This window comes from Acipenser ruthenus, chromosome 6 (genome assembly GCF_902713425.1).
Source record: "Acipenser ruthenus chromosome 6, fAciRut3.2 maternal haplotype, whole genome shotgun sequence".
Taxonomy (NCBI): domain Eukaryota; kingdom Metazoa; phylum Chordata; class Actinopteri; order Acipenseriformes; family Acipenseridae; genus Acipenser; species Acipenser ruthenus.
The window spans coordinates 82,420,183-82,447,888 of NC_081194.1; the positions used below are offsets into that span (position 1 = coordinate 82,420,183).

Here is a 27,706-nt window from a genome sequence, read left to right on the forward strand (position 1 = left end):
GAAAAAACAGGCAAGAAAAACCCAAGGACGAGAAAAACCAGACGAGGAAAACCAGAGGATGAGAAAAAACCAGAGGATGAGAAAAACCAGAGGACAAGAAAAAACAGAGGACGAGAAAAACCCGAGGACGAGAAAAACCAGAGGACGAGAAAAACCAGAGGACAAGAAAAAACAGAGGCCGAGAGAAAAACAGATGAGAAAAACCAGAGGACAAGAAAAAACCAGAGGACGAGAAAAAACAGAGGACAAGAAAAAACAGAGGACGAGAAAAAAACAGATGAGAAAAACCAGAGGACGAGAAAAACCAGAGGACGAGAAAAACCAGACGAGAAAAACCAGAGGACGAGAAAAACCAGAGGACGAGAAAAACCAGAAGACGAGAAAAACCAGAGGATGAGAAAAAACAGAGGACGAGAAAAACCCGAGGACGAGAAAAACCAGAGGATGAGAAAAACCAGAGGACAAGAAAAAACAGAGGACAAGAAAAACCAGAGGACAAGAAAAACCAGAGGATGAGAAAACCAGAGGACGAGAAAAAACAGAGGACGAGAAAAAATAGAGGATGAGAAAAACCAGAGGACGAGAAAAAAACAGATGAGAAAAACCAGAGGACAAGAAAAACCCGAGGATGAGAAAAACCAGAGGACAAGAAAAACCCGAGGATGAGAAAAACCAGAGGACGAGAAAAAACAGAGGACAAGAAAAACCAGAGGACAAGAAAAAACAGAGGATGAGAAAAACCAGAGGACGAGAAAAACCAGAGGATGAGAAAAACCAGAGGACGAGAAAAAACAGAGGACGAGAAAAAATAGAGGATGAGAAAAACCAGAGGACGAGAAAAAAACAGATGAGAAAAACCAGAGGACGAGAAAAAACAGAGGACGAGAAAAACCAGACGAGAAAAACCAGAGGACAAGAAAAAACCAGAGGACGAGAAAAAAACAGAGGACGAGAAAAACCAGACAAGAAAAACCCGAGGATGAGAAAAACCAGAGGACGAGAAAAACCAGAGGACGAGAAAAACCAGAGGATGAGAAAAAACAGAGGATGAGAAAAAATAGAGGATGAGAAAAACCAGATGAGAAAAAACAGAGGACAAGAAAAACTGTGTCACTCTTATAAAGAGGTCATAACCAAGGTTTAAAATGTTTTTTTTTAAATAAATACAAATTCTTGCGAACATTCTCACCCATATTGTTTTGCTGTTGATCAGTTTTTCTTGCCACAGTTTTGCTTCAGGTAATAGGACCCGTCTGCACAGCAGACACCACATGGAGTCCTGTTACCTACAGCACAGGAAGTCAATCATGAAACTGTGGCAGATTAAATGGGCTGCACTGCAATCAAAGTAATAATAAAGACTGGAAAGCAAAAAAGATAGCAAACCCAAAACAATAAGACTTTCGAGAATGTGGTTATATTTTAATGAGGGGTAAGAAAAACAAATTGTGAAGCTTTGGTTATCATCCCTTCAAAATCATGTGTGAACAGCCAGTGGGAACATACAGTAGATGACAGTGAGGCTACATTAGCAGCTGTGGATACTGCTAGTATAACATTGTCTTCCTTCCAGGTGAAAGTCATGCTGCGAATCTGCCCAGCCCCAGCAGGGGTCACCTCAGAGTCCAATTCCTTCTTGAAAGTCGACCCCCGTAAAAAGCAGATCACCCTGTTTGACCCAGCCACCAACGGCCCCCAGAATACTACGCGGGGCAGCCAGGTGCCACCGAAGATGTTCGCCTTTGATGCAGTCTTCCCACATGATGCCTCGCAGGTTAGTGAAAGGGGTGCACATGTCACATTATTACTCTGTGATGCCTCGCAGGTTAGTGAAAGGGGTGCACATGTCACATTATTACTCTGTGATGCCTCGCAGGTTAGTGAAAGGGGTGCACACGTCACATTATTACTCTATGATGCCTCGCAGGTTAGTGAAAGGGGTGCACACGTCACATTATTACTCTATGATGCCTCGCAGGTTAGTGAAAGGGGTGCACACGTCACATTATTACTCTGTGATGCCTCGCAGGTTAGTGAAAGGGGTGCAAACGTCACATTATTACTCTATGATGCCTCGCAGGTTAGTGAAAGGGGTGCACATGTCACATTATTACTCTGTGATGCCTCGCAGGTTAGTGAAAGGGGTGCACATGTCACATTATTACTCTATGATGCCTCGCAGGTTAGTGAAAGGGGTGCACACGTCACATTATTACTCTGTGATGCCTCGCAGGTTAGTGAAAGGGGTGCACATGTCACATTATTACTCTATGATGCCTCGCAGGTTAGTGAAAGGGGTGCACACGTCACATTATTACTCTGTGATGCCTCGCAGGTTAGCGAAAGGGGTGCACATGTCACATTATTACTCTATGATGCCTCGCAGGTTAGTGAAAGGGGTGCACACGTCACATTATTACTCTATGATGCCTCGCAGGTTAGTGAAAGGGGTGCACACGTCACATTATTACTCTGTGATGCCTCGCAGGTTAGTGAAAGGGGTGCACATGTCACATTATTACTCTGTGATGCCTCGCAGGTTAGTGAAAGGGGTGCACACGTCACATTATTACTCTATGATGCCTCGCAGGTTAGTGAAAGGGGTGCACACGTCACATTATTACTCTGTGATGCCTCGCAGGTTAGTGAAAGGGGTGCACATGTCACATTATTACTCTGTGATGCCTCGCATGTTAGTGAAAGGGGTGCACATGTCACATTATTACTCTAAAGAAAGAACATTGGATTGGGCACGGCTGATAGAGGTACTATAGAACCCCCTTTTTCTGAACTGCCCGTGTGTCTGAACTGGAGAATTCTCCACAACATTTATCCACCCCTATTAAACTAATAGGAAATAAACTCCCCGTTGGCTTTATCTGAGCACCCGCACATACAACCTTCTTATGACAATGGAGCACTTTGGATAAAAGGGGTTTACACAACTTCAGAGGTCTGGATCACCACTAATATTCAAGGATATGCTTCAAATAAAATGCACACATCCAAAAGCATACTTAGATTACGAGGTAGTGAGTCCCCGTGGTAACGCACCCCCTACAGGGGTCTTTTTGCGAAGTTTGAATGTAGTCGTATGGAATCATTGCAGGATCAGGTTCCTGTGTCATACACCGGTGTGTCGATCTACTGTATGTGTTTTTAGTGAATGTATGTATCTGTCTTCATACCTGTCTACCTTTCTGTCTGTCTGTCTGTCTAGTTAACGTTCTAGTGGTCTGTCTGTCTGTGTGTCTGTCCAGCTAACTGCAAATCCAACATAAGGTAGGACAGGCATGCATCGTTTCTGTTTGTTTCTCCTTACATATTGCGTAGTTCAGGAATATTGAACAGTTAGCCAAATACATACAGTATGAAGTATAGCATCAAGCTTGAATAAATACACATAGTAAAATCTTTGAAAGAGAGTATCTATACTGAATGCTAAAATAGTGTAACCCTTAAATCCTTTGTTTGTGGTAATGAGGGAGGGGTTCCTATAGGAGTTTAACATACACAATCAGTGTTTGTGGTAGCGAGGGAGGGGTTCCTGCAGGAGTTTAATATACACAATCCCGTGTGGTAGCGAGGAAGGGGTTCCTGAAGGAGTTTAATATACACAATCCCATGTGGTAGCGAGGGAGGGGTTCCTGAAGGAGTTTAATATACACAATCCCGTGTGGTAGCGAGGGAGGGGTTCCTATAGGAGTTTAATATACACAATCCCATGTGGTAGCGAGGGAGGGGTTCCTGAAGGAGTTTAATATACACAATCCCGTGTGGTAGCGAGGGAGGGGTTCCTAAAGGAGTTTAATATACACAATCCCATGTGGTAGCGAGGGAGGGGTTCCTGAAGGAGTTTAATATACACAATCCTGTGTGGTAGCGAGGGAGGGGTTCCTGAAGGAGTTTAATATACACAATCCCGTGTGGTAGCGAGGGAGGGGTTCCTGAAGGAGTTTAATATACACAATCCCATGTGGTAGCGAGGGAGGGGTTCCTGAAGGAGTTTAATATACACAATCCCATGTGGTAGCGAGGGAGGGGTTCCTGAAGGAGTTTAATATACACAATCCCATGTGGTAGCGAGGGAGGGGTTCCTGAAGGAGTTTGATATACACAATCCCGTGTGGTAGCGAGAGAGGGGTTCCTATAGGAGTTTAATATACACAATCCCATGTGGTAGCGAGGGAGGGGTTCCCATAGGAGTTTGATATACACAATCCCGTGTGGTAGCGAGGGAGGGGTTCCTATAGGAGTTTAATATACACAATCCCATGTGGTAGCGAGGGAGGGGTTCCTGAAGGAGTTTAATATACACAATCCCATGTGGTAGCGAGGGAGGGGTTCCTGAAGGAGTTTAATATACACAATCCCATGTGGTAGCGAGGGAGGGGTTCCTGAAGGAGTTTAATATACACAATCCTGTGTGGTAGCGAGGGAGGGGTTCCTATAGGAGTTTGATATACACAATCCCATGTGGTAGCGAGGGAGGGGTTCCTAAAGGAGTTTAATATACACAATCTTGTGTGGTAGCGAGGGAGGGGTTCCTATAGGAGTTTAATATACACAATCCCGTGTGGTAGCGAGGGAGGGGTTCCTGAAGGAGTTTAATATACACAATCCCATGTGGTAGCGAGGGAGGGGTTCCTGAAGGAGTTTAATATACACAATCCCATGTGGTAGCGAGGGAGGGGTTCCTATAGGAGTTTAATATACACAATCCCATGTGGTAGCGAGGGAGGGGTTCCTATAGGAGTTTAATATACACAATCCCATGTGGTAGCGAGGGAAGGGTTCCTGAAGGAGTTTAATATACACAATCCCATGTGGTAGCGAGGGAGGGGTTCCTGAAGGAGTTTAATATACACAATCCCGTGTGGTAGCGAGGGAGGGGTTCCTGAAGGAGTTTAATATACACAATCCCGTGTGGTAGCGAGGGAGGGGTTCCTGAAGGAGTTTAATATACACAATCCCGTGTGGTAGCGAGGGAGGGGTTCCTATAGGAGTTTAATATACACAATCCCGTGTGGTAGCGAGGGAGGGGTTCCTATAGGAGTTTAATATACACAATCCCGTGTGGTAGCGAGGGAGGGGTTCCTGAAGGAGTTTAATATACACAATCCTGTGTGGTAGCGAGGGAGGGGTTCCTATAGGAGTTTAATATACACAATCCCGTGTGGTAGCGAGGGAGGGGTTCCTATAGGAGTTAAATATACACAATCCCGTGTGGTAGCGAGGGAGGGGTTCCTATAGGAGTTTAATATACACAATCCCGTGTGGTAGCGAGGGAGGGGTTCCTATAGGAGTTTAATATACACAATCCCATGTGGTAGCGAGGGAGGGGTTCCTATAGGAGTTTAATATACACAATCCCGTGTGGTAGCGAGGGAGGGGTTCCTATAGGAGTTTAATATACACAATCCCGTGTGGTAGCGAGGGAGGGGTTCCTGAAGGAGTTTAATATACACAATCCTGTGTGGTAGCGAGGGAGGGGTTCCTATAGGAGTTTAATATACACAATCCCGTGTGGTAGCGAGGGAGGGGTTCCTATAGGAGTTTAATATACACAATCCCGTGTGGTAGCGAGGGAGGGGTTCCTATAGGAGTTTAATATACACAATCCCGTGTGGTAGCGAGGGAGGGGTTCCTATAGGAGTTTAATATACACAATCCCATGTGGTAGCGAGGGAGGGGTTCCTATAGGAGTTTAATATACACAATCCCATGTGGTAGCGAGGGAGGGGTTCCTATAGGAGTTTAATATACACAATCCCATGTGGTAGCGAGGGAGGGGTTCCTATAGGAGTTTAATATACACAATCCCATGTGGTAGCGAGGGAGGGGTTCCTATAGGAGTTTAATATACACAATCCCATGTGGTAGCGAGGGAGGGGTTCCTATAGGAGTTTAATATACACAATCCCATGTGGTAGCGAGGGAGGGGTTCCTATAGGAGTTTAATATACACAATCCTGTGTGGTAGCGAGGGAGGGGTTCCTAAAGGAGTTTAATATACACAATCCCATGTGGTAGCGAGGGAGGGGTTCCTGAAGGAGTTTAATATACACAATCCCATGTGGTAGCGAGGGTGGGGTCCCTGAAGGAGTTTAATATACACGTTTTACTGAAGACACCCAGCCTTCCCATAGGCTCCCAGCGTTGGAGACCAATGCATTTCCCAGGATAACTGCAGCACAGAGCCTGTGGCTTCCTGTTCTCTTGTCTGTGCCCATTCATCACAGTAACCTCTCCTGTGTCTCCGGACAGGCTGAAGTGAGCGCCGGCACGGTGGCGGAGGTCATCCAGTCCGTGGTGGACGGGGCGGACGGCTGTGTGTTCTGCTTCGGACACACCAAGCTCGGTCAGTGCAGCCTTTCACTGGACACACTGGTCAGCCTGGTCTCTCCACAGACTTCTTAACAGGGCCAGTTAGTCATTAGTCATGTTAACAGATAGGTGGAGGAAGGCGTTTTCTTAAAATGTAATGTTCAAGAAGTACAATGTGTATATCTAGAGAGAATAATAGATGGGCTTCAGTGAGTTATAGGAAAATAATTCCATCTCGGGTTTATGTGACATCATAAACTACGAGACCGTCAGGTTGAGTTTATTATTATTATTATTATTATTTATTTCTTAGCAGACGCCCTTATCCAGGGCGACTTACAATTGTTACAAGATATCACATTATTTTTACATACAATTACCCAATTATACAGTTGGGTTTTAACTGGAGCAATCTAGGTAAAGTACCTTGCTCAAGGGTACAACAGCAGTGTCCCTGACCGGGGATTGAACCCACAACCCTCCAGTCAAGAGTCCAGAGCCCTAACCACTACTCCACTACTGCTGTCACAGAAACCCGAGATGGAAGTATTTTCCTTTAACTCACTGAAGCCTATCTATTATTTTTTTTATAATACATGGATATTGGTATCTGTAATAAAAAAAGACAATAAACGGGTGTTAAGGTTCAAATTGCAAGTGAATTTAATGAATAATAATAACGTACATTAAGTCAATACTAAATCATCTTAAATATAAATTTCTTTTTGATAATTCAGGAACAGTGAAATAAACTGGGTAGATAATGAACTGCAAAGAATAAGGTATTTTAAGGAAAAGGTGTTTCAATGGGGTATGCTTTTTATTTAATTTCTGAGTCGCTGTCAGAGTTGAAGAATATTTTTCTTGTTCGCTTGTTTGGTGCTCCTGTTGGAGGATGATTGTAAATCTTCACAGAGCCAGATTTGTTAAAAGTGCCTAAAAAACACAAATTGTGGGTGTTATTGAGTGATTGAAAATGAAACGTTTTGTTGAAAGTAGTGGGGGTGCAAAAGAGTCAAATATTGGTCAAAGGTCAAATATAATCTCTAGACCCTGGTCCTGGAGGGCCGCTGTCCCTCCTGGTTTTTGTTCTAACTATACACTGAATTGATTAATTGGACCATTTAAGCTCCTTATAAGCACTTTGTTGGTCCAATTAAGTAATTTAGGGTACAGCTGGAACAAAAACCAGGAGGTATTGCAGCTCTCCAGGACAGGATTGAGTAGCCCTGCTCTAGACGAATATGCCACTTTGATGGCACTACTGCAGTATTATGCCTTTTTTTCGAATTGCTCAGGATGCAAATATAGCCTTCATCCATATATATATATATGCGCACACACACACACAGTATAATGGCTGGCTTGTTTTAGGAAACTATCAACTCATGTAATAAAAGGGGATGAATCTATCCCAAAATGATTGTTTCACTATATTCTGTACATGTGCACATGTGGTGTCCTCTGTGCACCGCTGGTACTACTTTTTCTTATATACAACCACAGTAAATAAAACATGCTATTCTTACCCAGTTCACGTAACTGCCCTACAGAAACTGGGCAGCAGACAAACGCAAACTGTAGGTAATGCAAACTTCAGACAGAATGAACACGCAGCTTAAATAGCCATTACCGGACCAGTCCTTTGTAGCTGTTAAACCTAAACTATGATTAATGAAAATGCTAAACCACTAAAGCTGAATATACAAAGAAAATCAATAAAGTGCAAGTATATAATATTACCCAATAGCCGTGATGGATATCTGAAGAAAATGCAAGGCAGTAATTCAGTCGTGTGGTACATCCACATTGCCTCATCTGAACCCCTCGATTGAATTACTGCCCTGTTTGTGGTGCTCAGCCAGCCATTATTCTGTATTGTTTTTGTAATGGTTTCAGTGATAATAAAGGCACTCTCTCCCACCGCTCCTCAATGTGTGTGAGTGAGCTTGGAGAGCAGCAGGCACTCCCAAGGGTGCTGTCCCTGCATGAACGATGATGTCATACTTCAGAGTAATCCAGGGACAAGGCGGGTGCTGCATCAGCATGCAGTCTATACAACGATTGTCCTGCAATGGGAGACTGGGAAGATGAATAGGGCGATTTCTATAGGGTCTCTATTTGTTAGATCTTTAACCCTTATTAACCCTTACAAATGATCTTAATTAATGAAACTGCCTATACACAGAAAGCAAGTACCAGAAGAGAAATGACGTTATTATGTACATGTATATACAGTGTGCTTGCGTGTGTGTATATATATATACAGTATATATATATATGTATAATGCCACATACAGCACCAAGAGTAGTTAACAATGTAATAATGTCATTATTTTATTCAGTACCTGTAACCAGGGTAGCTAATGAGATTAAACTGGTCCGCTTATTTTAATTGTTTACAATATCAGTGATAATAGGATCAATTAAAATGAAGGAATTGCTAAATATTAACAAAACCTCTTCATTTTCACTAGAGTGAAAAATGTTTTTTTTTTGAAGATATATTGACCTGTGGCATGTAATCTGGCTTCATTCATCGTTCCTCAGTAAAGAGTATGGTGCAGCTTCCCATTCATTTTCGGTCAGTGGCACCAAATAAAGCAGCAATTCAATGCACTATAAATCTGTATTGGAAAACGACACTCAGCTGCGGCCGTGATGTAGACTTAAAGTGCTTCCATTTCTCTGCCTGACAGGAAAGTCATACACCATGATGGGAAAAGATGACTCCATGCAGACCCTTGGAATCATCCCCTGTTCCATATCCTGGCTCTTCAAGCTGATAAACGAGAGGAAGGAGAAGACTGGCGCACGCTTCTCAGTCCGAGCCTCTGCTGTTGAGGTCTGGGGGAAAGACGAAAAGCTCAAGGACCTGCTGTCAGAGGTGGCTACAGGCAGTCTCCAGGACGGCCAGTCTCCAGGAGTCTACCTCTGTGAGGACCCCATCTGTGGCATGCAGGTAACCATGGATACATACTGGGTGTTTTTTTGATTTCAGCAAGCAAGGCAGCTTGGTGTTGTGGTGTTATAGAAGGTGTTATACACGTTTAACACACACATGCACACTCAGGCACATAGCTACAATCAGCCACGTTGAGTGAAAGATACATTCAGTATGGAATGGAATCTAGTTATTTTAAACTCATTAAACTTAATTAACTCATGATTTTGTAAACATGAAATTAAATGGTATTGTAATTAAGTAAAATGTTATTGTAATTAACCAAGATTCAGCATCATTAAACAATGTGTAGTAAACATTTTAACAAGCTTGATGCTCTTAATGTGATGTACTGTGTACATGTTTATTGATTTAAGCATTGCATTTTCATACATTGTGATATTGGGTGATGTTAGCAGTGTAGAGCCTGTAAGCAGATTAGATACTGTAGTGTTCTCTGAACCCTTCACATGCTGGAGCGTCTTGTACATCTTCTAGTCTTCGAATGCCTGCTGCCCTTATTGTTTTTAGCGTGATTATTGAAGAGTCAACAGGCACACATTTACTATCACTGAAAAGCATATGGATGCCAGTTGGCATTCTAGGACCCTATAGCACTGGCGCCCATGGGTACTCCGGGATCTAAAGGGTTAAATACAGTGAATAGTACAGCTTCATCCAGGACCATGAAACAGCTGAGAGCTTTGTCTTAATTAGAGGAGTGTGCTCCCCAAAGCATCTCTACCAAGAGACTATCAGGTTTTAACAGAACAGACCTACTGAATTTAAATCGAGCCAAGACTGAATGCGTTTTTTCACATGCTACGGTCCCTATAGTGCAAGTGGTTAGCCTTACTCATATTTGTGCCTGTAATACTTAATTTTGTTGACCTACTATATTTAAAGCTAGAAAGATAATTCCTGATTCCATGCTGATCTGTTTAAGCCCTCTTTTGGCTGTAGTTTAATATGCTGGCTTCGTAGCTACTCATTAAAATACCCTTCGTTGTGGACTGCATATTTCATTGTAAGTAACAAGTGCAGGAGTACAGATAATACAGATGGGGATTAGAGGGGAATGCATTCTCTTTGCTGAGTGGATGAATCCTGAACAACAATTCTAGGCTTCTGAAAAGCAATGCTGATCTTGTGTAAAATTTAGTGGAGAGGTTTTCAGTCAATGCGCTTCCCTGCCTCAAGGACAGTCTTGTGAAGCATCAAAGCATTATCACATACCCACTTTATATTAAACATAGAGACACATTTCAGTGACCACAACCACAGAGGTACAGTAAGTGCTTCACCCTGAGCGTATACCTTACAGCAGGGGAGTCCAATCCCGGTCCTGGAGGGCCGTTCCACTCCAGGTTTAACAGGTAAAATTCGATCATGAACTACTTCAGGGGCTGAATGGAGGTTTAATTGGCTCAGTTAAATTATTTAGAACAGGGATGGAACAAAGATCAGGCTTAGTCCACCCTTGCCTTATACATTTCACACTAGTAAAATGCACCAGTAGAACAGTGCTTTAATAATACATGGCCCAAGGTGTCTGCAGTTGTTCCAGATGCCTTCAACGCAGTCTGCTCTTGCCAAACAGCTTCAGAACCAAAGTGAACTCCGAGCCCCTACTGCGGAGAAGGCCGCTTTCTTCCTCGACGCCGCCATTGCCTCCCGCCGCAGCAGCAAGCCGGACTGCGACGAAGAGGAGCAGCGCAACTCCCACATGCTCTTCACCCTGCACGTCTACCAGTACCGCATGGACAAGAGCGGCAAGGGAGGCAGTAAGTCAGCCTGCCATACTGGGGTCTCTATCCTGAGAGGAGAATTACCAAGCCGTCCTTGTGGGAGTTGATCGTGGCTTGTGTATTACTGTAGACTTCTCGCAGGCAGCCACAGCTCTGTGATAGCCTAGTGATGTAGGGTTTTTGGGTTGTGATTTCAAAGATAATGTCTAGCAAATGCAGATGGGAAAAGAAAAAAAAAAGATCCAATTCAGTCTGTTTCTAAACACTAAGTTACCTTCATAAATATACGACAGGACTTTGGTACTCTTTGGTACTAGTGGTAATACTAGTGTAATACATATTGTGATATTCTGTTGAGCCCACATTGATAAGTACACACTGATAAGTATACAGTGATAAGTACGCACTGATAAGTACACAGTGATAAGTACACAGTGATAAGTACGCAGTGATAAGTACGCAGTGATAAGTACACACTGATAAGTACACACTGATAAGTTCACAGTGATAAGTACGCACTGATAAGTACACAGTGATAAGTACACAGTGATAAGTACACACTGATAAGTATGCACTGATAAGTACACAGTGATAAGTTCACAGTGATAAGTACACAGTGATAAGTACGCACTGATAAGTACACAGTGATAAGTACGCACTGATAAGTACGCAGTGATAAGTACGCACTGATAAGTACGCAGTGAGAAGTACGCACTGATAAGTACGCAGTGATAAGTACGCAGTGATAAGTACGCAGTGATAAGTACGCACTGATAAGTACACAGTGATAAGTACACACTGATAAGTACACATTCATTCTTACCAGGGAATAATGTATGTGTAGAAGTTTCTGCCATTCTAGGTTTTCCTGTGAGCCAGTCTTCATAGTAAATAACCTGTATAAAATGTGTATGCTGAGTCCAGTTAAAAGCAGGTGTGTCTAAATAAGCTCAAGCTACAAGTTGAAATGGTTCAAACATCTGTGCAATGGGACTCTTAAATGATGCCCTGCATATTTACCAGAACTTTAACAATTACTTATCTTAAGGAATCACCAATATCAGTATGTGTAAAATGAAATGGATAAATATCAGCATACTCATTTTTTCTCTCAAACAGGACGTACACTCAGTGTCACATAAAAGGGCTTCTGTACTGTAGGTGTTTCCATACTTTACTAGCAATGTGAGCTCTTTGAGGGTCATTGCACAGAAGCACACATGAGTGAACATGCTTCCAAAGTTAATTGGAAAATCCAAATCTAAGATAGAAGCAATCTGTAGTGCCCCCTATTTAAAAATAATAACAGAAGCCCTCGGGCAAAAACATATAACATTCTTAGATAATGACCTTCCAAGGAACATCTCTCTGTGTGAAGATTCAGTAGATACCTTTATCTATATACATGCTGCTCTGAAACACTGAGATTCAGTAGATACCTCTATCTATATACATGCTACCCTGAAACTCTGAGATTCAGTAGATACCTCTATCTATATACATGCTGCTCTGAAACACTGAGATTCAGTAGATACCTCTATCTATATACATGCTGCTCTGACACACTGAGATTCAGTAGATACCTCTATCTATATACATGCTGCTCTGACACACTGAGATTCAGTAGATACCTCTATCTATATACATGCTACCCTGAAACACTGAGATTCAGTAGATACCTCTATCTATATACATGCTGCTCTGACACACTGAGATTCAGTAGATACCTCTATCTATATACATGCTGCTCTGAAACACTGAGATTCAGTAGATACCTCTATCTATATACATGCTACCCTGAAACACTGAGATTCAGTAGATACCTCTATCTATATACATGCTGCTCTGAAACACTGAGATTCAGTAGACACCCCTATCTATATACATGCTGCTCTGAAACACTGAGATTCAGTAGACACCCCTATCTATATACATGCTGCTCTGACACACTGAGATTCAGAAGATTCTGGTTCAGTTTAAGTGCAGCATCACATTAGGAAACAATGGCAGGATGTTCTGTGAATCAGGCTGAGTAACAGGGCATTCCGTCCTGACTCAAGTTACTCAAGGAATTCCATGAGTTGCTCATGACGTGTGCATCAGCATAGCTGGACGTTTGGGTGACCCTTTGCACTTGCACCAGCCTGCAAAAAGCATGCTAATGCAAATGCTGATATATGAAGTTCTGCATGCAGTAGCTTGACCGGGATTCACAGGATGATCTCCTCTTAAATGTGGATGGAGAGAAGCCTTCAGCACTGTGAGGTGTGAACCATGAAGGAAGACTTACCCCATTCTACCCCTCCCTCTCTCTCTTATCTCCCTCCGCGGTAGTGTCTGGGGGGCGCAGCCGCCTGCACCTCATCGACCTGGGCAGCTGTGTGAAGGCGCTGGGCAAGAGCCGGGACAGTGGGGCTGGACTGTGCCTGTCACTGTCAGCACTGGGGAATGTGATCCTCGCCCTCGTCAATGGCAGCAAGCACATCCCATACAAGTAAGGGCTCCACGTGGCATTCTCTTCTTCTAAAGGCTGTGTCTCTCCATCCCAGCAGGGTTTACACCACGACTGTGGAGAGAAAAAAAACATACATGAAGCATCTAGTTTTACATATGAACAAGAAAGAGATTCTTTCTGGTTTTCGATTAGGAAAGTCAGTTTTATGCAAGAATAATATTATTCCACAAAAGGCTAAAGTAGCACTGCATGAACGACACAACTGTTACCTTGTTAATTAATTAATTAAGCAGGCCTACACATTACTTGGAATTACTTAATTGCAACCTAGTGGACACATTCTGTATGTTTGAGTAAAAAGAATTCGCACCAGCAGGATACCTGAAAGCAAAGGTAAGCTGTTGTTTTCCAAAGATAAAGATTTAGATAAACACACCTTATTGATGAGGTATGTGTGAATGAACATGAACAAAAATTGGCATAACACCTACTTGGATTGAAGACCCCCTACCTGCCGTAGGATGAGGCAGGAGACCCCCACAGAACTATACTTAGGATTTTAAAGTAGGAGATGCGGACAGGCGATGGGTTCTCGAAAGAACGAACGCCAAAGGAAGGGGGAGTAAACAGGTTATTTAAACTAGCGGTAATTATTCCATTTGGATTCATTAGATGATATGATTCAATAGATGAAGTGATAATTGTCAGGGGGTTTGTCCATCCTCCCGAACTAAATTAAGTTCAGATCACATAACTAACTTAGGTGCCATCAATATTAAGCTTTACTGCAACAGTTCCTGTATGTGATATTGGACTACCCCTCTCTATATTGTTGAACATAGGCACATTGCTATGGTTACATTCATTTCAGAATATATTTTTTTAAAGAGTAGTTAAATCAGCTCTCTGCCCGGTGGGCAAATATAATGTTTTACCGTGCGGTTTTAATTTAAATGCAACACATTTACATTTACACAACTGTAAACACTCTGGAGAGCTCAGCAATAATGAATGTTTCAGGCCCATGTTATTGGAATTATATTGCTGCTGGCTGATAATATAAATGTGCACAATAAGGGTTTTGCATAAGCCACTGATCCTTGGTAAAATGGAATTACAATTGTTGCTACTGTCAGAAATTGCTGCCTCAGTCTAGAATTAAGTCAAATTAAAGGAAATCATTTAAACGAGTGTACATTGTGTTTTTGCCAAAAATGCTGCCAAAGCACAACTTCTACTACTAGCCGTAAAGTTATATGTACTGTGTGTATGCATACTGTATATACCTTATCATACCCTCCAACATCTGAGAGTTGAAAATAGGTCCACTTGTGTGGCATTAAGAGAGCAAGCAGCTCATACTGTGGTAGTGAGCGACCTGCTTCCACGAGGGTCTGGCGACATACCCCTCTCAGAGAACTTTTTAAATGTTAACTTTAAAGTATGCAATTTCCTGTAAGCTACAATGCACATTTTTACATTTAGATACAACAAAAATCTGTATATGTTTCATTGTCTCACAAAATCTCACTAACAAATTCCATCATGCTGAAGAGTCTTCCCTGTCTTCTTAACCCTGTACTCAGTGGCCCTGTCCTGAAATTCCATCATGCTGAATAGTCTTCCCTGTCTTCTTAACCCTGTGCTCATGCTGAAGAGTCTTCCCTGTCTTCTTAACCCTGTGCTCATGCTGAAGAGTCTTCCCTGTCTTCTTAACCCTGTGCTCATGCTGAAGAGTCTTCCCTGTCTTCTTAACCCTGTGCTCATGCTGAAGAGTCTTCCCTGTCTTCTTAACCCTGTGCTCATGCTGAAGAGTCTGCCCTGTCGTCTTAACCCTGTGCTCATGCTGAAGAGTCAGCCCTGTCTTCTTAACCCTGTGCTCATGCAGAAGAGTCAGCCCTGTCTTCTTAACCCTGTGCTCATGCTGAAGAGTCTTCCCTGTCTTCTTAACCCTGGGCTCATGCTGAAGAGCCTTCCCTGTCTTCTTAACCCTGTGCTCATGCTGAAGAGTCTGCCCTGTCTTCTTAACCCTGTGCTCATGCTGAAGAGTCTGCCCTGTCTTCTTAACCATGTGCTCATGCAGAAGAGTCAGCCCTGTCTTCTTAACCCTGTGCTCATGCTGAAGAGTCTTCCCTGTCTTCTTAACCCTGTGCTCATGCTGAAGAGTCTGCCCTGTATTCTTAACCCTGTGCTCATGCTGAAGAGCCTTCCCTGTCTTCTTAACCCTGTGCTCATGCTGAAGAGTCTGCCCTTCTTCTTAACCCTGTGCTCATGCTGAAGAGTCTTCTGTCTTCTTAACCCTGTGCTCATGCTGAAGTCTTCCCTGTCTTCTTAACCCTGTGCGCATGCTGAAGAGTCTTCACCGTCTTCTTAACCCTGTGCTCATGCTGAAGAGCCTTCCCTGTCTTCTTAACCCTGTGCTCATGCTGAAGAGTCTTCCCTGTCTTCTTAACCCTGTGCTCATGTTGAAGAGCCTTCCCTGTCTTCTTAACCCCGTGCTCGTGCTGAAGAGTCTTCCCTGTCTTCTTAACTCTGTGCTCATGCTGAAGAGCCTTCCCTGTCTTCTTAACCCTGTGCTCATGCTGAAGAGTCTTCCCTGTCTTCTTAACCCTGTGCTCATGCTGAAGAGTCTTCCCTGTCTTCTTAACCCTGTGCTCATGTTGAAGAGCCTTCCCTGTCTTCTTAACCCTGTGCTCATGCTGAAGAGTCAGCCCTGTCTTCTTAACCCTGTGCTCATGCTGAAGAGTCTTCTCTGTCTTCTTAACCCTGTGCTCATGCTGAAGAGCCTTCCCTTTCTTCTTAACCCTGTGCTCATGCTGAAGAGTCAGCCCTGTCTTCTTAACCCTGTGCTCATGCTGAAGAGTCTTCCCTGTCTTCTTAACCCTGTGCTCATGCTGAAGAGTCAGTCCTGTCTTCTTAACCCTGTGCTCATGCTGAAGAGTCAGTCCTGTCTTCTTAACCCTGTGCTCATGCTGAAGAGTCAGCCCTGTCTTCTCAACCATGTGCTCATGCTGAAGAGTCAGCCCTGTCTTCTTAACCCTGTGCTCAGTGGCCCTGTCCAGGCCTACAGTTGATTTGTTTTTAAAGCAGGTGAGTAAACACTTTTAATGTTCATTGCATTCCTTTATTACCAATCGTGATTTGCCAGCTGCCATTACATTTTCCAATAAGCATATTTTTTTTTCTATAACATACTGGCATTTGGCTATAGTTAAAATAACTGCACTTTCTTTTAGTATGTAAAGGTATGTATTGTTATACAGAATATTTTTTTCAGTTCTATGATGTATAATGCATCAAGGAAAGGAAATGCCTAAAACAACTTTTGAAACATATTCTAAATTATTAAGCATTCCATGAACTGAAAATCTGTGGGCTTAAAAAAAGATGAATTAATGGGGATTTTTCCTGGCTGTCCAGTCATAGGGTACAGGAATTAAATGTCATTACTTTAAAATGAAATAACTCAGGGATAATTATGGATCTAAATGAGTGAGTAAATTAGTATTATTACAATCATGTGTTCCCTTAGGGATAAGTGATAAATGAGATGGGTAAAGATTAAGAAATCTAGACGTTTCAATGGCTGGAACCAGCAAGAGTTTCAGCCTCACAAAAACACCCTAAAAATATTTCTCTTCTTAAAATCTCTTCATTTTTTAATCTCCAACACCCAACCCTGCGTGTAATAGCGTTAAGCATTCTTACATATTCTTCAGAGCACTAATGGAGCAAGCCATGAACGTGGTTCAGAGTGTTGCTGCTCCTGCTCAGAAATGAACCAAACACATTCTATAACAGAATATTTGCTTACGATTGTAAGTCGCCCTGGATAAGGGCGTCTGCTAAGAAATAAATAATAATAATAATAATAATAATAATAATAATAATAATAATAATAATAATAATAATAATATCTCTGAATGGACTGTCTCTACCAATATCTTTGCTGTGTAGTAACTATCTGTCTAGCAGGCAGCACCATGGGGATGTGGTGCTAGCACCCGCATGCTGTGCAGGGGGGAAAAAAAAAGAAAAAAAGGCTTCAGATGAAGCTCAAAATTCGAATTTGAACATAAGAACATTTGATGGGATTCGGCACCAAAGTCAGAAATGAAGTTGTAGCAGCTAGATCACTACAGTTGGAGGGTATGCATTATTAGATAGACCATGTTATAAGAACATAAGAAAGTTTACAAACGAGAGGAGGCCATTCAGCCCATCTTGTTCATTTGGTTGTTAGTAGCTTTTTGATCCCAGAATCTCATCAAGCAGCTTCTTATCTCATCAAGCAGTCATATTATATGCTCACCCTCATAAAGACATTAATCCGCTCATTCCCAAGGATTAACAGACGTGTGGCTCGAATTTTATACTCCTATTGACATATTAAAATATACAGGGATGATACTGTGAATTGAAGGAGGTTAAAAACAAACTAATGTGGCTCATTTAGTTCCATTTAATCAGCATTGTGTAATCAGCAGAGCTTTTTGGTGAATGTTCATAAAAAGGCAGGAGAGCAATAATGTAAATCCCCACTGCACAGCCCTGTCCTTTCTGTAATGCATCACTGCAGTCCCCTGCAATCCACACTGCACAGCCCTGTCCTTTCTGTAATGCATCACTGCAGTCCCCTGCAATCCACACTGCACAGCCCTGTCCTTTCTGTAATGCATCACTGCAGTCCCCTGCAATCCCCACTGCACAGCCCTGTCCTTTCTGTAATGCATCACTGCAGTCCCCTGCAATCCACACTGCACAGCCCTGTCCTTTCTGTAATGCATCACTGCAGTCCCCTGCAATCCACACTGCACAGCCCTGTCCTTTCTGTAATGCATCACTGCACAGCCCTGTCCTTTCTGTAATGCATCACTGCAGTCCCCTGCAATCCCCACTGCACAGCCCTGTCCTTTCTGTAATGCATCACTGCACAGCCCTGTCCTTTCTGTAATGCATCACTGCAGTCCCCTGCAATCCACACTGCACAGCCCTGTCCTTTCTGTAATGCATCACTGCAGTCCCCTGCAATCCACACTGCACAGCCCTGTCCTTTCTGTAATGCATCACTGCACAGCCCTGTCCTTTCTGTAATGCATCACTGCAGTCCCCTGCAATCCACACTGCACAGCCCTGTCCTTTCTGTAATGCATCACTGCAGTCCCCTGCAATCCACACTGCACAGCCCTGTCCTTCCTGTAATGCATCACTGCAGTCCCCTGCAATCCACACTGCACAGCCCTGTCCTTTCTGTAATGCATCACTGCAGTCCCCTGCAATCCACACTGCACAGCCCTGTCCATTCTGTAATGCATCACTGCAGTCCCCTGCAATCCCCACTGCACAGCCCTGTCCTTTCTGTAATGCATCACTGCAGTCCCCTGCAATCCACACTGCACAGCCCTGTCCTTTCTGTAATGCATCACTGCAGTCCCCTGCAATCCACACTGCACAGCCCTGTCCTTTCTGTAATGCATCACTGCAGTCCCCTGCAATCCACACTGCACAGCCCTGTCCTTTCTGTAATGCATCACTGCAGTCCCCTGCAATCCACACTGCACAGCCCTGTCCTTTCTGTAATGCATCACTGCAGTCCCCTGCAATCCACACTGCACAGCCCTGTCCTTTCTGTAATGCATCACTGCAGTCCCCTGCAATCCACACTGCACAGCCCTGTCCTTCCTGTAATGCATCACTGCAGTCCCCTGCAATCCACACTGCACAGCCCTGTCCTTTCTGTAATGCATCACTGCAGTCCCCTGCAATCCCCACTGCACAGCCCTGTCCTTCCTGTAATGCATCACTGCAGTCCCCTGCAATCCACACTGCACAGCCCTGTCCTTTCTGTAATGCATCACTGCAGTCCCCTGCAATCCCCACTGCACAGCCCTGTCCTTTCTGTAATGCATCACTGCAGCCACCTCAAAAGCACAGATAAACACTTCAGAAAAGGGTCAGCAATATGAGATGAAGGGATGCTGCTTCAGCAATAATGTAAGCATATGTGTTTATCACAGGGAAACATCCTTAACTGATAATATATTATGTGGATTCATTTAGGACTAGTTGTGATAAGAAAAAAACCCTGAATTAAAGGCATATACATTGGCATTTCATTTGTATGCAAAGTCATCTTTTATCGAGTGCAGCAACAGCCTTTCTTACAAAAGCCTGTATTAAACTGTGAAAATGTCAGACTGATATGGTGGGATATTAGGTTAAACCAAATTTCAGATTGCTAAGCAACAGTGTCAAGGACAATACCCCATTATATAATGTGTGTGTGCCTGTGTGTCTATTGCCGTTTTTTAATATTCTAACTGTGTACAAAACACTGGTAGTTAATATCCCAAGTAATATAAGTGGCCTGTAATTGTAAAAGCTAGGGAGATCTTAAGTTTTTAAACTCAAGGGTGAACCAGGTTTAGCAGCTTAGACTTGACTGGTCAAAGTCCTTCAAGGATAATCTATTGATATTCTATCACTGGATCACTGTAGAGTTTATTATTATTAATATAAAAAATAGTTTTCACTCCCCAATCACAGCTGTATAAATCTTGACTTTCCATAGTAACATGGTTCATTGTCGCTGCCATCATTTCCTCAATAATAGTTAACAACTCAAAAAGAGCCAAGGTGGCTGGTTCCAGCATGCAGCACGCAGGAAGGTGCAAGAAAACAAACAGAAATTCCAGAACGTTCATGTGCAAGGCAGGCAGCTGAAGTGATGTCACAGCTGCCCTCCACAAACCCCAAAGAGCTTCGACTAATTCAAATGGGGTTTTGAAACATGGTTCTATTTCTTTGTGGCAGGGAGAGCAAGCTCACTATGCTGCTTCGTGAGTCTCTGGGAAACATGAACTGCCGCACTACCATGATTGCGCACATCTCAGCAATCGCAAGCAACTTCACAGAGACACTTTCCACCATCCAGATTGCATCCCGAGTGCTGAGGATGAAGAAAAAGAAGACTAAGGTAAGTGTGCTGACAGGATTAAACCTTTTCTGAGATTCATATTGTATAGTCCTGATCGCTATCCATTTCTCACTGTAAGGACAATACTGCATTGTTGTAGGATTGACAGGACAGACCATTCTGATAGACAGTCCTGCATCATTAAAACACAATCTGACTGCCAGGCCTTGGCACTTACACTGCATTCTATTAAAATCACTGTCATTCACGTTCATTACAAAAGGGATGAGATTCAAAAGGGCCTTCAACTATTCCCCTGTAACTGTTTCTCTTTTGCTTTCTTTCCTCTGCCCAGTATACCTCCAGCTCTTCTGGTGGTGAGAGTTCCTGTGAGGAAGGGAGAATGCGCCGGCCCACCCAGCTGAGGACATTCCACTCGAGGAACGTGGTCGACCCCGACCTCCCTCTCCTGCACCTGTCCAGCGATCCCGACTACTCCTCCAGCAGTGAGCAGTCCTGCGACACTGTCATCTACGTGGGCCCCAACGGCTCTGCCCTTTCAGACAAGGAACTGACCGACAACGAAGGGCCTCCAGATTCCGTGCCCATAATCCCCTCTCTGCAGAAAAACAAGTGTGAGCCAGGGAAGCAGCAGCCGCCAGAAGAAAAGGCTGAGAATGCAGGAGGCAAGGACTGCCTGAAATGCAACACGTTTGCGGAACTGCAGGAGAGGCTAGAGTGCATTGATGGCAGTGAGGAGGTCAGCAAATTCCCCTTTGAAGAGATTCCCGCACAATATACTGCAAAACTGTTGCCAAAGCATGAGCCAGTGCAAACCCAAGGGGCAGAGCCTCAGGTATCTGAAGCTCACATAACTGAACAGCAGCAGATGAAAGAGTCTGTGGAGAATGGCAATGTTGCCCAAAGCAATGTCCAGAGCATGTCTGCCATCATCTGTCCCAGTGGAAACCATTCTGATCTAGCCTCAAGCAGGAGTGTCACAGGAAGTTGCAGCATGCAGGCTAGCTCCTTACAGAGGGCTCAGAGTTCCACCCTGCACAGCAGCAAGGAATCTCTGAACACTAACAGCTCTGGAGAAACAAAACCAAGGCCCATGGGCTCTCCCAGACTGGGCGTTGCCAGCCTAACCAAGACATCTGAGTACAAGCCTCCCTCTTCCCCATCTCAGAGATGTAAGGTGTACACACAGAAGGGAGTACTGCCCTGCCCAGCCCCACTGCCTCCCCAAAGTCTGGGCAAGGAAAATGGTAAATCTTCTACCGAGTCTTTGCTGGAGCCTGAAGTCAGGACTTCCCCCATGGGTATGAGCCCCCAGGTCATAAAGAAATCTGTTGCTCCCATAAGTGGAAGCTCTGCTGAAACAACCTTCTCGGAAAACCAACAGCCTCAGCCAGAGACCAAGAAGGAGGTCAACAGTACCACCACAGTGACTGTTCAGCAGCCCCTGGAGCTGAATGGGGAAGACGAGCTGGTCTTCACGCTGGTGGAAGAGCTGACAATCAGTGGTGTGCTGGAAAATGGACGCCCCGCGAGCATTATCAGCTTTAACAGTGACTGCTCAGTTCAGGCCATGGCCTCTGGCTCACGGCCTGTCAGTATCATCAGTAGCATCAGTGAAGACCCTGAGAGCTACAACAGTGTTGCCACTTCCACCACTGCTACCATTTCTGAGGTCAGCATCACAAAGTTCCTGCCAATCCCCAAAGGTGAAGGGGAAGCCTTGACCACAAATAGCCGCAGTTCCTCCATCAGCTCCTGGCTCAGTGAGAGGAGCACTGGCAGTGATGGAGAGCAGTCCTGTCATAGCTTTGTCACGCAGCCATGCTACGGGCAAGGGGAGTCCCTGGCAGAACCTCATCTGACTGATTTTCCAGAAGGAATTCAGGACGAATGCCTTCTCTACCTGAGTGGGGGAAAGCACTCAGTTGCTGACAACCTATTTGCTGTTGCCGAGAAGGCTGCTGAGAAGAGCTGCTATAACAAGGCTTCCCCACTAAAAAACTGTCAGATATCAACTTTGGGCAAAACTACAGTCACCATCTCTAATGTGTCAAGCTTAGGTGTCTCAGATGGCTACATGCCCATCAAGACCAACGTCACTGTTCATCCCTGCATTGCAGTCAACCCAAGGGTCCTGCAGGATCTCAATCAAGTCAGCCCAGCCATTAACTTACCTCAAACTGTGGATAACAAGGTGGCAGTAGTCCCTATCTCCAATTACATCAAGTTTGATGATCCCTGGCTTAAAAGAGAAGATGAGGACACAAAAGCTGTAGAGGTTATATGCGAGGCCAAACGAGAAAAAAGGTCCTCTGATCCAGTAAAGGTGTGGAACTCGATTGACCGATTCAGTTCCAGTAGTGGGGAGGCAGCCAACTCCCCTGTATATTCTGACAGCCTGAGGAGGGTGGTTGATGGGTGCGAGATGGCCTTGTCCAGTTCTGGTAGCCAGAGTCCCATTTATTCCTATGAGGTCCTCAGGACAGGAAGCCTGCCCAGGGGATGGCACCGCTTGAACAGACAAGAGGATCCTGAAGATACCTCCCTTGGGTTCTTGGGTGCTGAGTGTAGTGGTATAGGGGCTGCCACCTCAACCCCTTGCAGCCCAAGTGCCACTCTGGAAAGGAGAGGAGCTTTAGCCAAGCACTGCATTCTTGCCAAACCAAAAGGAATTCCACCTCTGCCTCCAGTTAGAAAATCCAGCCTGGACCAGAGGAACAGAGCAAGCCCTCTGCACAACACAAGCAGCAGCAGCCAGAGCCAAACACTCTCATTCATGGGCAGCATTCCTGATGATCTGGGCAGCAATGGGAAGCTGAAAGGTACCAACATTGAAAGTAGCAGCAAGCTCTTCAGTGCCAAGCTGGAGCAACTTGCCAACCGGACCAACTCCCTGGGGAGGTCTCATACCGGGCACTACAACTGCCTGTCCTTGGAGAGGGCTGAAAGCCTGACTTCGGTTGGCTCAAAGAGCATCTTTGGAAGGGACAGCACCATGCCCAGGGCTGGCCGGAGCTTGAGTCGTGCCTCCGTGTCCTCACCCACTGGTCCCAGTGGTGCCAGTGCCACCCCTCAGTCGCCCAAGGCGACCCAGTCCAAGATCTCAGCTGTCAGTAAGCTTCTCCTAGCCAGCCCCAAAGCCAGAAGCATGTCAGCTTCCAGCACCAAAACACTCAGCTTTTCCACCAAATCCCTCCCTCAGTCTGTCAACAGGAGCTCCAGCTTACCACCCAATGGCAAAAATCAGATATCCTGGTCGACCCAGTCCCTGTGCAGGAACCGGGGTTCAGGGCTGGTTTCCAAACTGCCCCTGAGGGCTGTGAACGGACGGATCTCGGAGCTGCTCCAGGGAAGTGGTGCATCTCGTGCCAGCCATGTACGAGGGACATCGGACTCTGAGGAGAGAGGAGGGCTTCCTGGAGACGAGAAGCCTGTTGTTCATACACTGCCTTCCCCCTACAGCAAGATCACAGCCCCACGCAAGCCTCACCGCTGCAGCAGCGGCCATGGCAGTGACAACAGCAGTGTTCTAAGTGGGGAGCTCCCTCCAGCCATGGGGAAAACTGCCTTATTCTACCACAGTGGGGGCAGCAGCGGCTATGAGAGCATGATTCGGGACAGTGAGGCAACTGGAAGTGCCTCATCTGCCCAGGACTCCATGAGCGAGAACAGCAGCTCAGCTAGTGGCCGAAGAAGCCTCAAAAACCCGAAGAAAAGAAATAATACCGGTAAGTAGAATACCACGTGTAGATGAAAAAAAAGCAACCCAGATCTGTGTTTGTTGGCTGCTTTGTGAAAGAGCCATTAGAGAAGCAACCCAGATCTGTCTTTGTTGGCTGGTTTATGAAAGAGCCATTACAATAAATGGTGAAGAGGCCTAAAAAATAAAATTGCGCTGCTCAAGCAATAATTAAGGAAATCAGCTGGTGCATATATACACTATACCACAGGAAACAGGCCTTACCATCTTTGGTATTAGTATGGAGAAATATGCCTGTATTGCATTTTCCTTGTATTGCTGCATTCAAGAATCCTCCCTTCCCTTCTGCTACTGCAGGTGCACATCAGGGATTGGCCAGGTTTGGGTGGTGAAGGAACAGCCCTCTTTCATCCTTCACTGTGGGCTCATGAGAGAGGAGCAGAGTGCTGGGGGGGGATACACACACTCAGCTGTGATGAAGCAAGAGGCTGTAATTAGCAAGCCATTAATTACAGTGGGGGAAAAAACGAATACATTAATTACTGCCTGTTCTGTTTCTACCCAAACACTCATTAAAGCATTTCTTTATCAATTGGCTTCTATTTGAGATTAAGGTTAATGAAAGAAAATTGTTTTTGTTGTCAGCTGAAAGACAGAATAAGTAATCATTTGGCTTCTGAATATGCTCACATATTAAGCTATCTTATATGATGTTTTTGTAGCGGTATTATGGAAAGTAGACTGTAAACTGTACATTGTATATTCAATTGGCCACTTTGCAGTGCTGTTGCAGAAAAACATGATGGACAAACCTTGGAGCCTCACTTTGCATTATAAAGGACCTGTAGCTAGCACCTATACGGCTTCTAGAATAACGTGATTAATATGGGAATCATTGGTCTTGGTGAAAGGTATAGTGTGTTTGTCCATATAGTACACTGTGTAGTGTGTTTTTATCAGGCAGTAGACAAGTGTGTAGCACCCAGCTCAGCCATACACAGATGCACGCGATACACAAGGTGCAAGTTTGGATTTACGGTACATCTTGACAGAAATGTTTTAGAAATGCCCTTTCTACAGCAGCCGTGCAAAGTTGCCTACTGATGTTTTAACCAGTCTATACATCCACATAGATGCTTTCATTTAATTCATTTCTCTCACAGTGCTGTACAACACGGAGGGTCAATGTCATGGAAAGATCCTGGGGAATAGTATTGAATCTAAAAGCTGAAGCACTGGAGCAGTCAGGGGACCAGCCTCAGGGATAGTATTGTATCTAAAAGCTGAAGCACTGGAGCAGTCAGGGGACCAGCCTCAGGGATAGTATTGTATCTAAAAGCCTGAAGCACTGGAGCAGTCAGGGGACCAGCCTCAGGGATAGTATTGTATCTAAAAGCCTGAAGCACTGGAGCAGTCAGGGGACCAGCCTCAGGGATAGTATTGTATCTAAAAGCTGAAGCACTGGAGCAGTCAGGGGACTAGCCTCAGTGGGCCACACAGAGTGGCATTGGGTGTAGTCTGGAAATTTCAAAATTTGACTAATACCTGACTGGTAGGCAGTAAAACGCAGCTAACATTGGTAATGTGCTGACTGGATTTAGAGGGAAAAAACCACTGAGGAGTTATGTATAATTATAGTTATGTATAGTTATAATTAATTATAAATTGCAATTGTGACCTTGAGACCCTTTTGACAAGCACAGCATTCCTCTAACAACTTTGAGACCCTCCTCCCCCCTGAATCAGCAGCTTGTTTCCCTCCTCCCAGATCAAAGCAAGAGCTTGTCATGCAACACATTGTTGAAAAGGAGCGCAGTAATCGCGTTTGAACGGCTGCTTTCCCATTGCCAGGCAGAGCTAAGCTCAATGAGCTCATGGCTGGGGGGACTGCGTAAAAGATTTAACAGGCTGAATGGAGTCACTCTAGTGTTGAGAGTAATAGAATCGGACATTCATAGGCTGGGCGGGTATAGAACTGCAAAAAGAAAATGTGCTGCATGAATGTGTTGAGAATTATAAAGTCTGGATGTGCGGCTCCTTAAGCTAACACAACAGAGCCATTAAAAGACTCCCTTCCCTATCTTTTTGGTCAGATAATACTTTATTCTAACTGCCAATTTGTATGCAAATAGAGAAGCCACAGTGTCATTCCTAAATGGCACGGAGCAGGACCTGTTAATCTGTGCTCAGCGCTGATAAGCAACTCGGCTTCTGTTACTTTTATCTTTTTCTAAATGATTTTGGTTTTTCTTTTCTTATTACTTTTCCTTTAAGGCTTTAAGGCATTGGATAACGAGATGTACAAAGACCTTTAAATTGGATCTTTTTTTTTTTTTTTTTTTTTTTAATTTAGTAGTCACCAATTAGTTTTGTTATTTTTCTCTCCAATTTAGTAGTGTCCAATTATTTTTTAGCTCAGCCCACCGCTACCACCCCCACGCTGACTCGGGAGGGGTGAAGACAAACACATACTGCCCTCCGAAGCGTGTGCCGTTAGCCGCCCGCTTCTTTACACACTGCAGACTCACCATGCAGCCACCCAGAGCTAGAGCGTCGGAGGACAACGCAGCCCTGGGCAGCTTACAGGCAAGCCCGCAGGCGCCCAGCCAGACCACAGACTATAGGGCGCATCCGGCACTCTATGCAAGTGCTTTTACTGGATGCGCCACTTGGATGGATGCACCATCTTTTTGTGGATCGGTATTATGTTTGCAATTAGTATATTCAGTATATTCTTCTTCTAAACAAAAAGGTTTTGATCTTTCCCTGAAGTTCTCCTCAGTTATATGATACCAAAATATATGCCGGTGATTTGGTCAGGATAATGGTTTAAACAGTGGCGCATCTTATTACGACCCTCTATATTAATCCCAAGCTTGACTAAAAATGTGATTCTAATTCTAGGATTATATATTCATTCACAGGGACTCAGAGGCGTCGCTTGATTCCGACTCTGTCCCTCGATGCAACCTCACCAGTCCGGAAGCCTGCCAACAGCCCTGGGGTACGCTGGGTAGACGGGCCATTGCGGCCTGCACAGAGAGGGCCGACGGAACCCTTTGAGATCAAAGTATATGAAATAGATGACGTGGAACGACTCCAGAAGAGGAGAGGGACAGGCAACCAGGTGAGAGACCTGCTTAATAACTAGAGACGCTGTGACTAAGAGGCAACCAGGTGAGAGACCTGCTTAATAACTAGAGACGCAGTGACTAAGAGGCAACCAGGTGAGAGACCTGCTTAATAACTAGAGACGCTGTGACTAAGAGGCAACCAGGTGAGAGACCTGCTTAATAACTAGAGACGCAGTGACTAAGAGGCAACCAGGTGAGAGACCTGCTTAATAACTAGAGACGCTGTGACTAAGAGGCAACCAGGTGAGAGACCTGCTTAATAACTAGAGACGCTGTGACTAAGAGGCAACCAGATGAGAGACCTGCTTAATAACTAGACGCTGTGACTAAGAGGCAACCAGGTGAGAGACCTGCTTACAGAAATGGGACGTTTAGTACCTTGTTGTGATGGGGTGCCCACCCCTTGTGAATATTAATTTATTTATGTATGTGTTTTAATTTGTATTATAGTTGTTGTTGTT

At 44.4% G+C, this 27,706-nt stretch overlaps 1 protein-coding gene across 3 annotated transcripts in view; it reads left to right on the plus strand.

The window, feature by feature from the left end:
* LOC117411033 (kinesin-like protein KIF26B) overlaps positions 1 to 27,706 on the plus strand; it is a 189,723-nt gene that overhangs the window by 152,521 nt on the left and 9,496 nt on the right. For all 3 annotated transcript variants that reach the window (XM_059025914.1, XM_059025913.1, XM_059025912.1), the window contains exons 6-13: positions 1,574 to 1,774; positions 6,268 to 6,361; positions 9,027 to 9,289; positions 10,872 to 11,055; positions 13,354 to 13,513; positions 20,288 to 20,450; positions 20,746 to 24,139; positions 27,036 to 27,238. In XM_059025914.1, the coding sequence (XP_058881897.1) occupies positions 1,574 to 1,774; positions 6,268 to 6,361; positions 9,027 to 9,289; positions 10,872 to 11,055; positions 13,354 to 13,513; positions 20,288 to 20,450; positions 20,746 to 24,139; positions 27,036 to 27,238 (4,662 nt within the window). The remainder of the gene's footprint in view (positions 1 to 1,573; positions 1,775 to 6,267; positions 6,362 to 9,026; positions 9,290 to 10,871; positions 11,056 to 13,353; positions 13,514 to 20,287; positions 20,451 to 20,745; positions 24,140 to 27,035; positions 27,239 to 27,706) is intronic.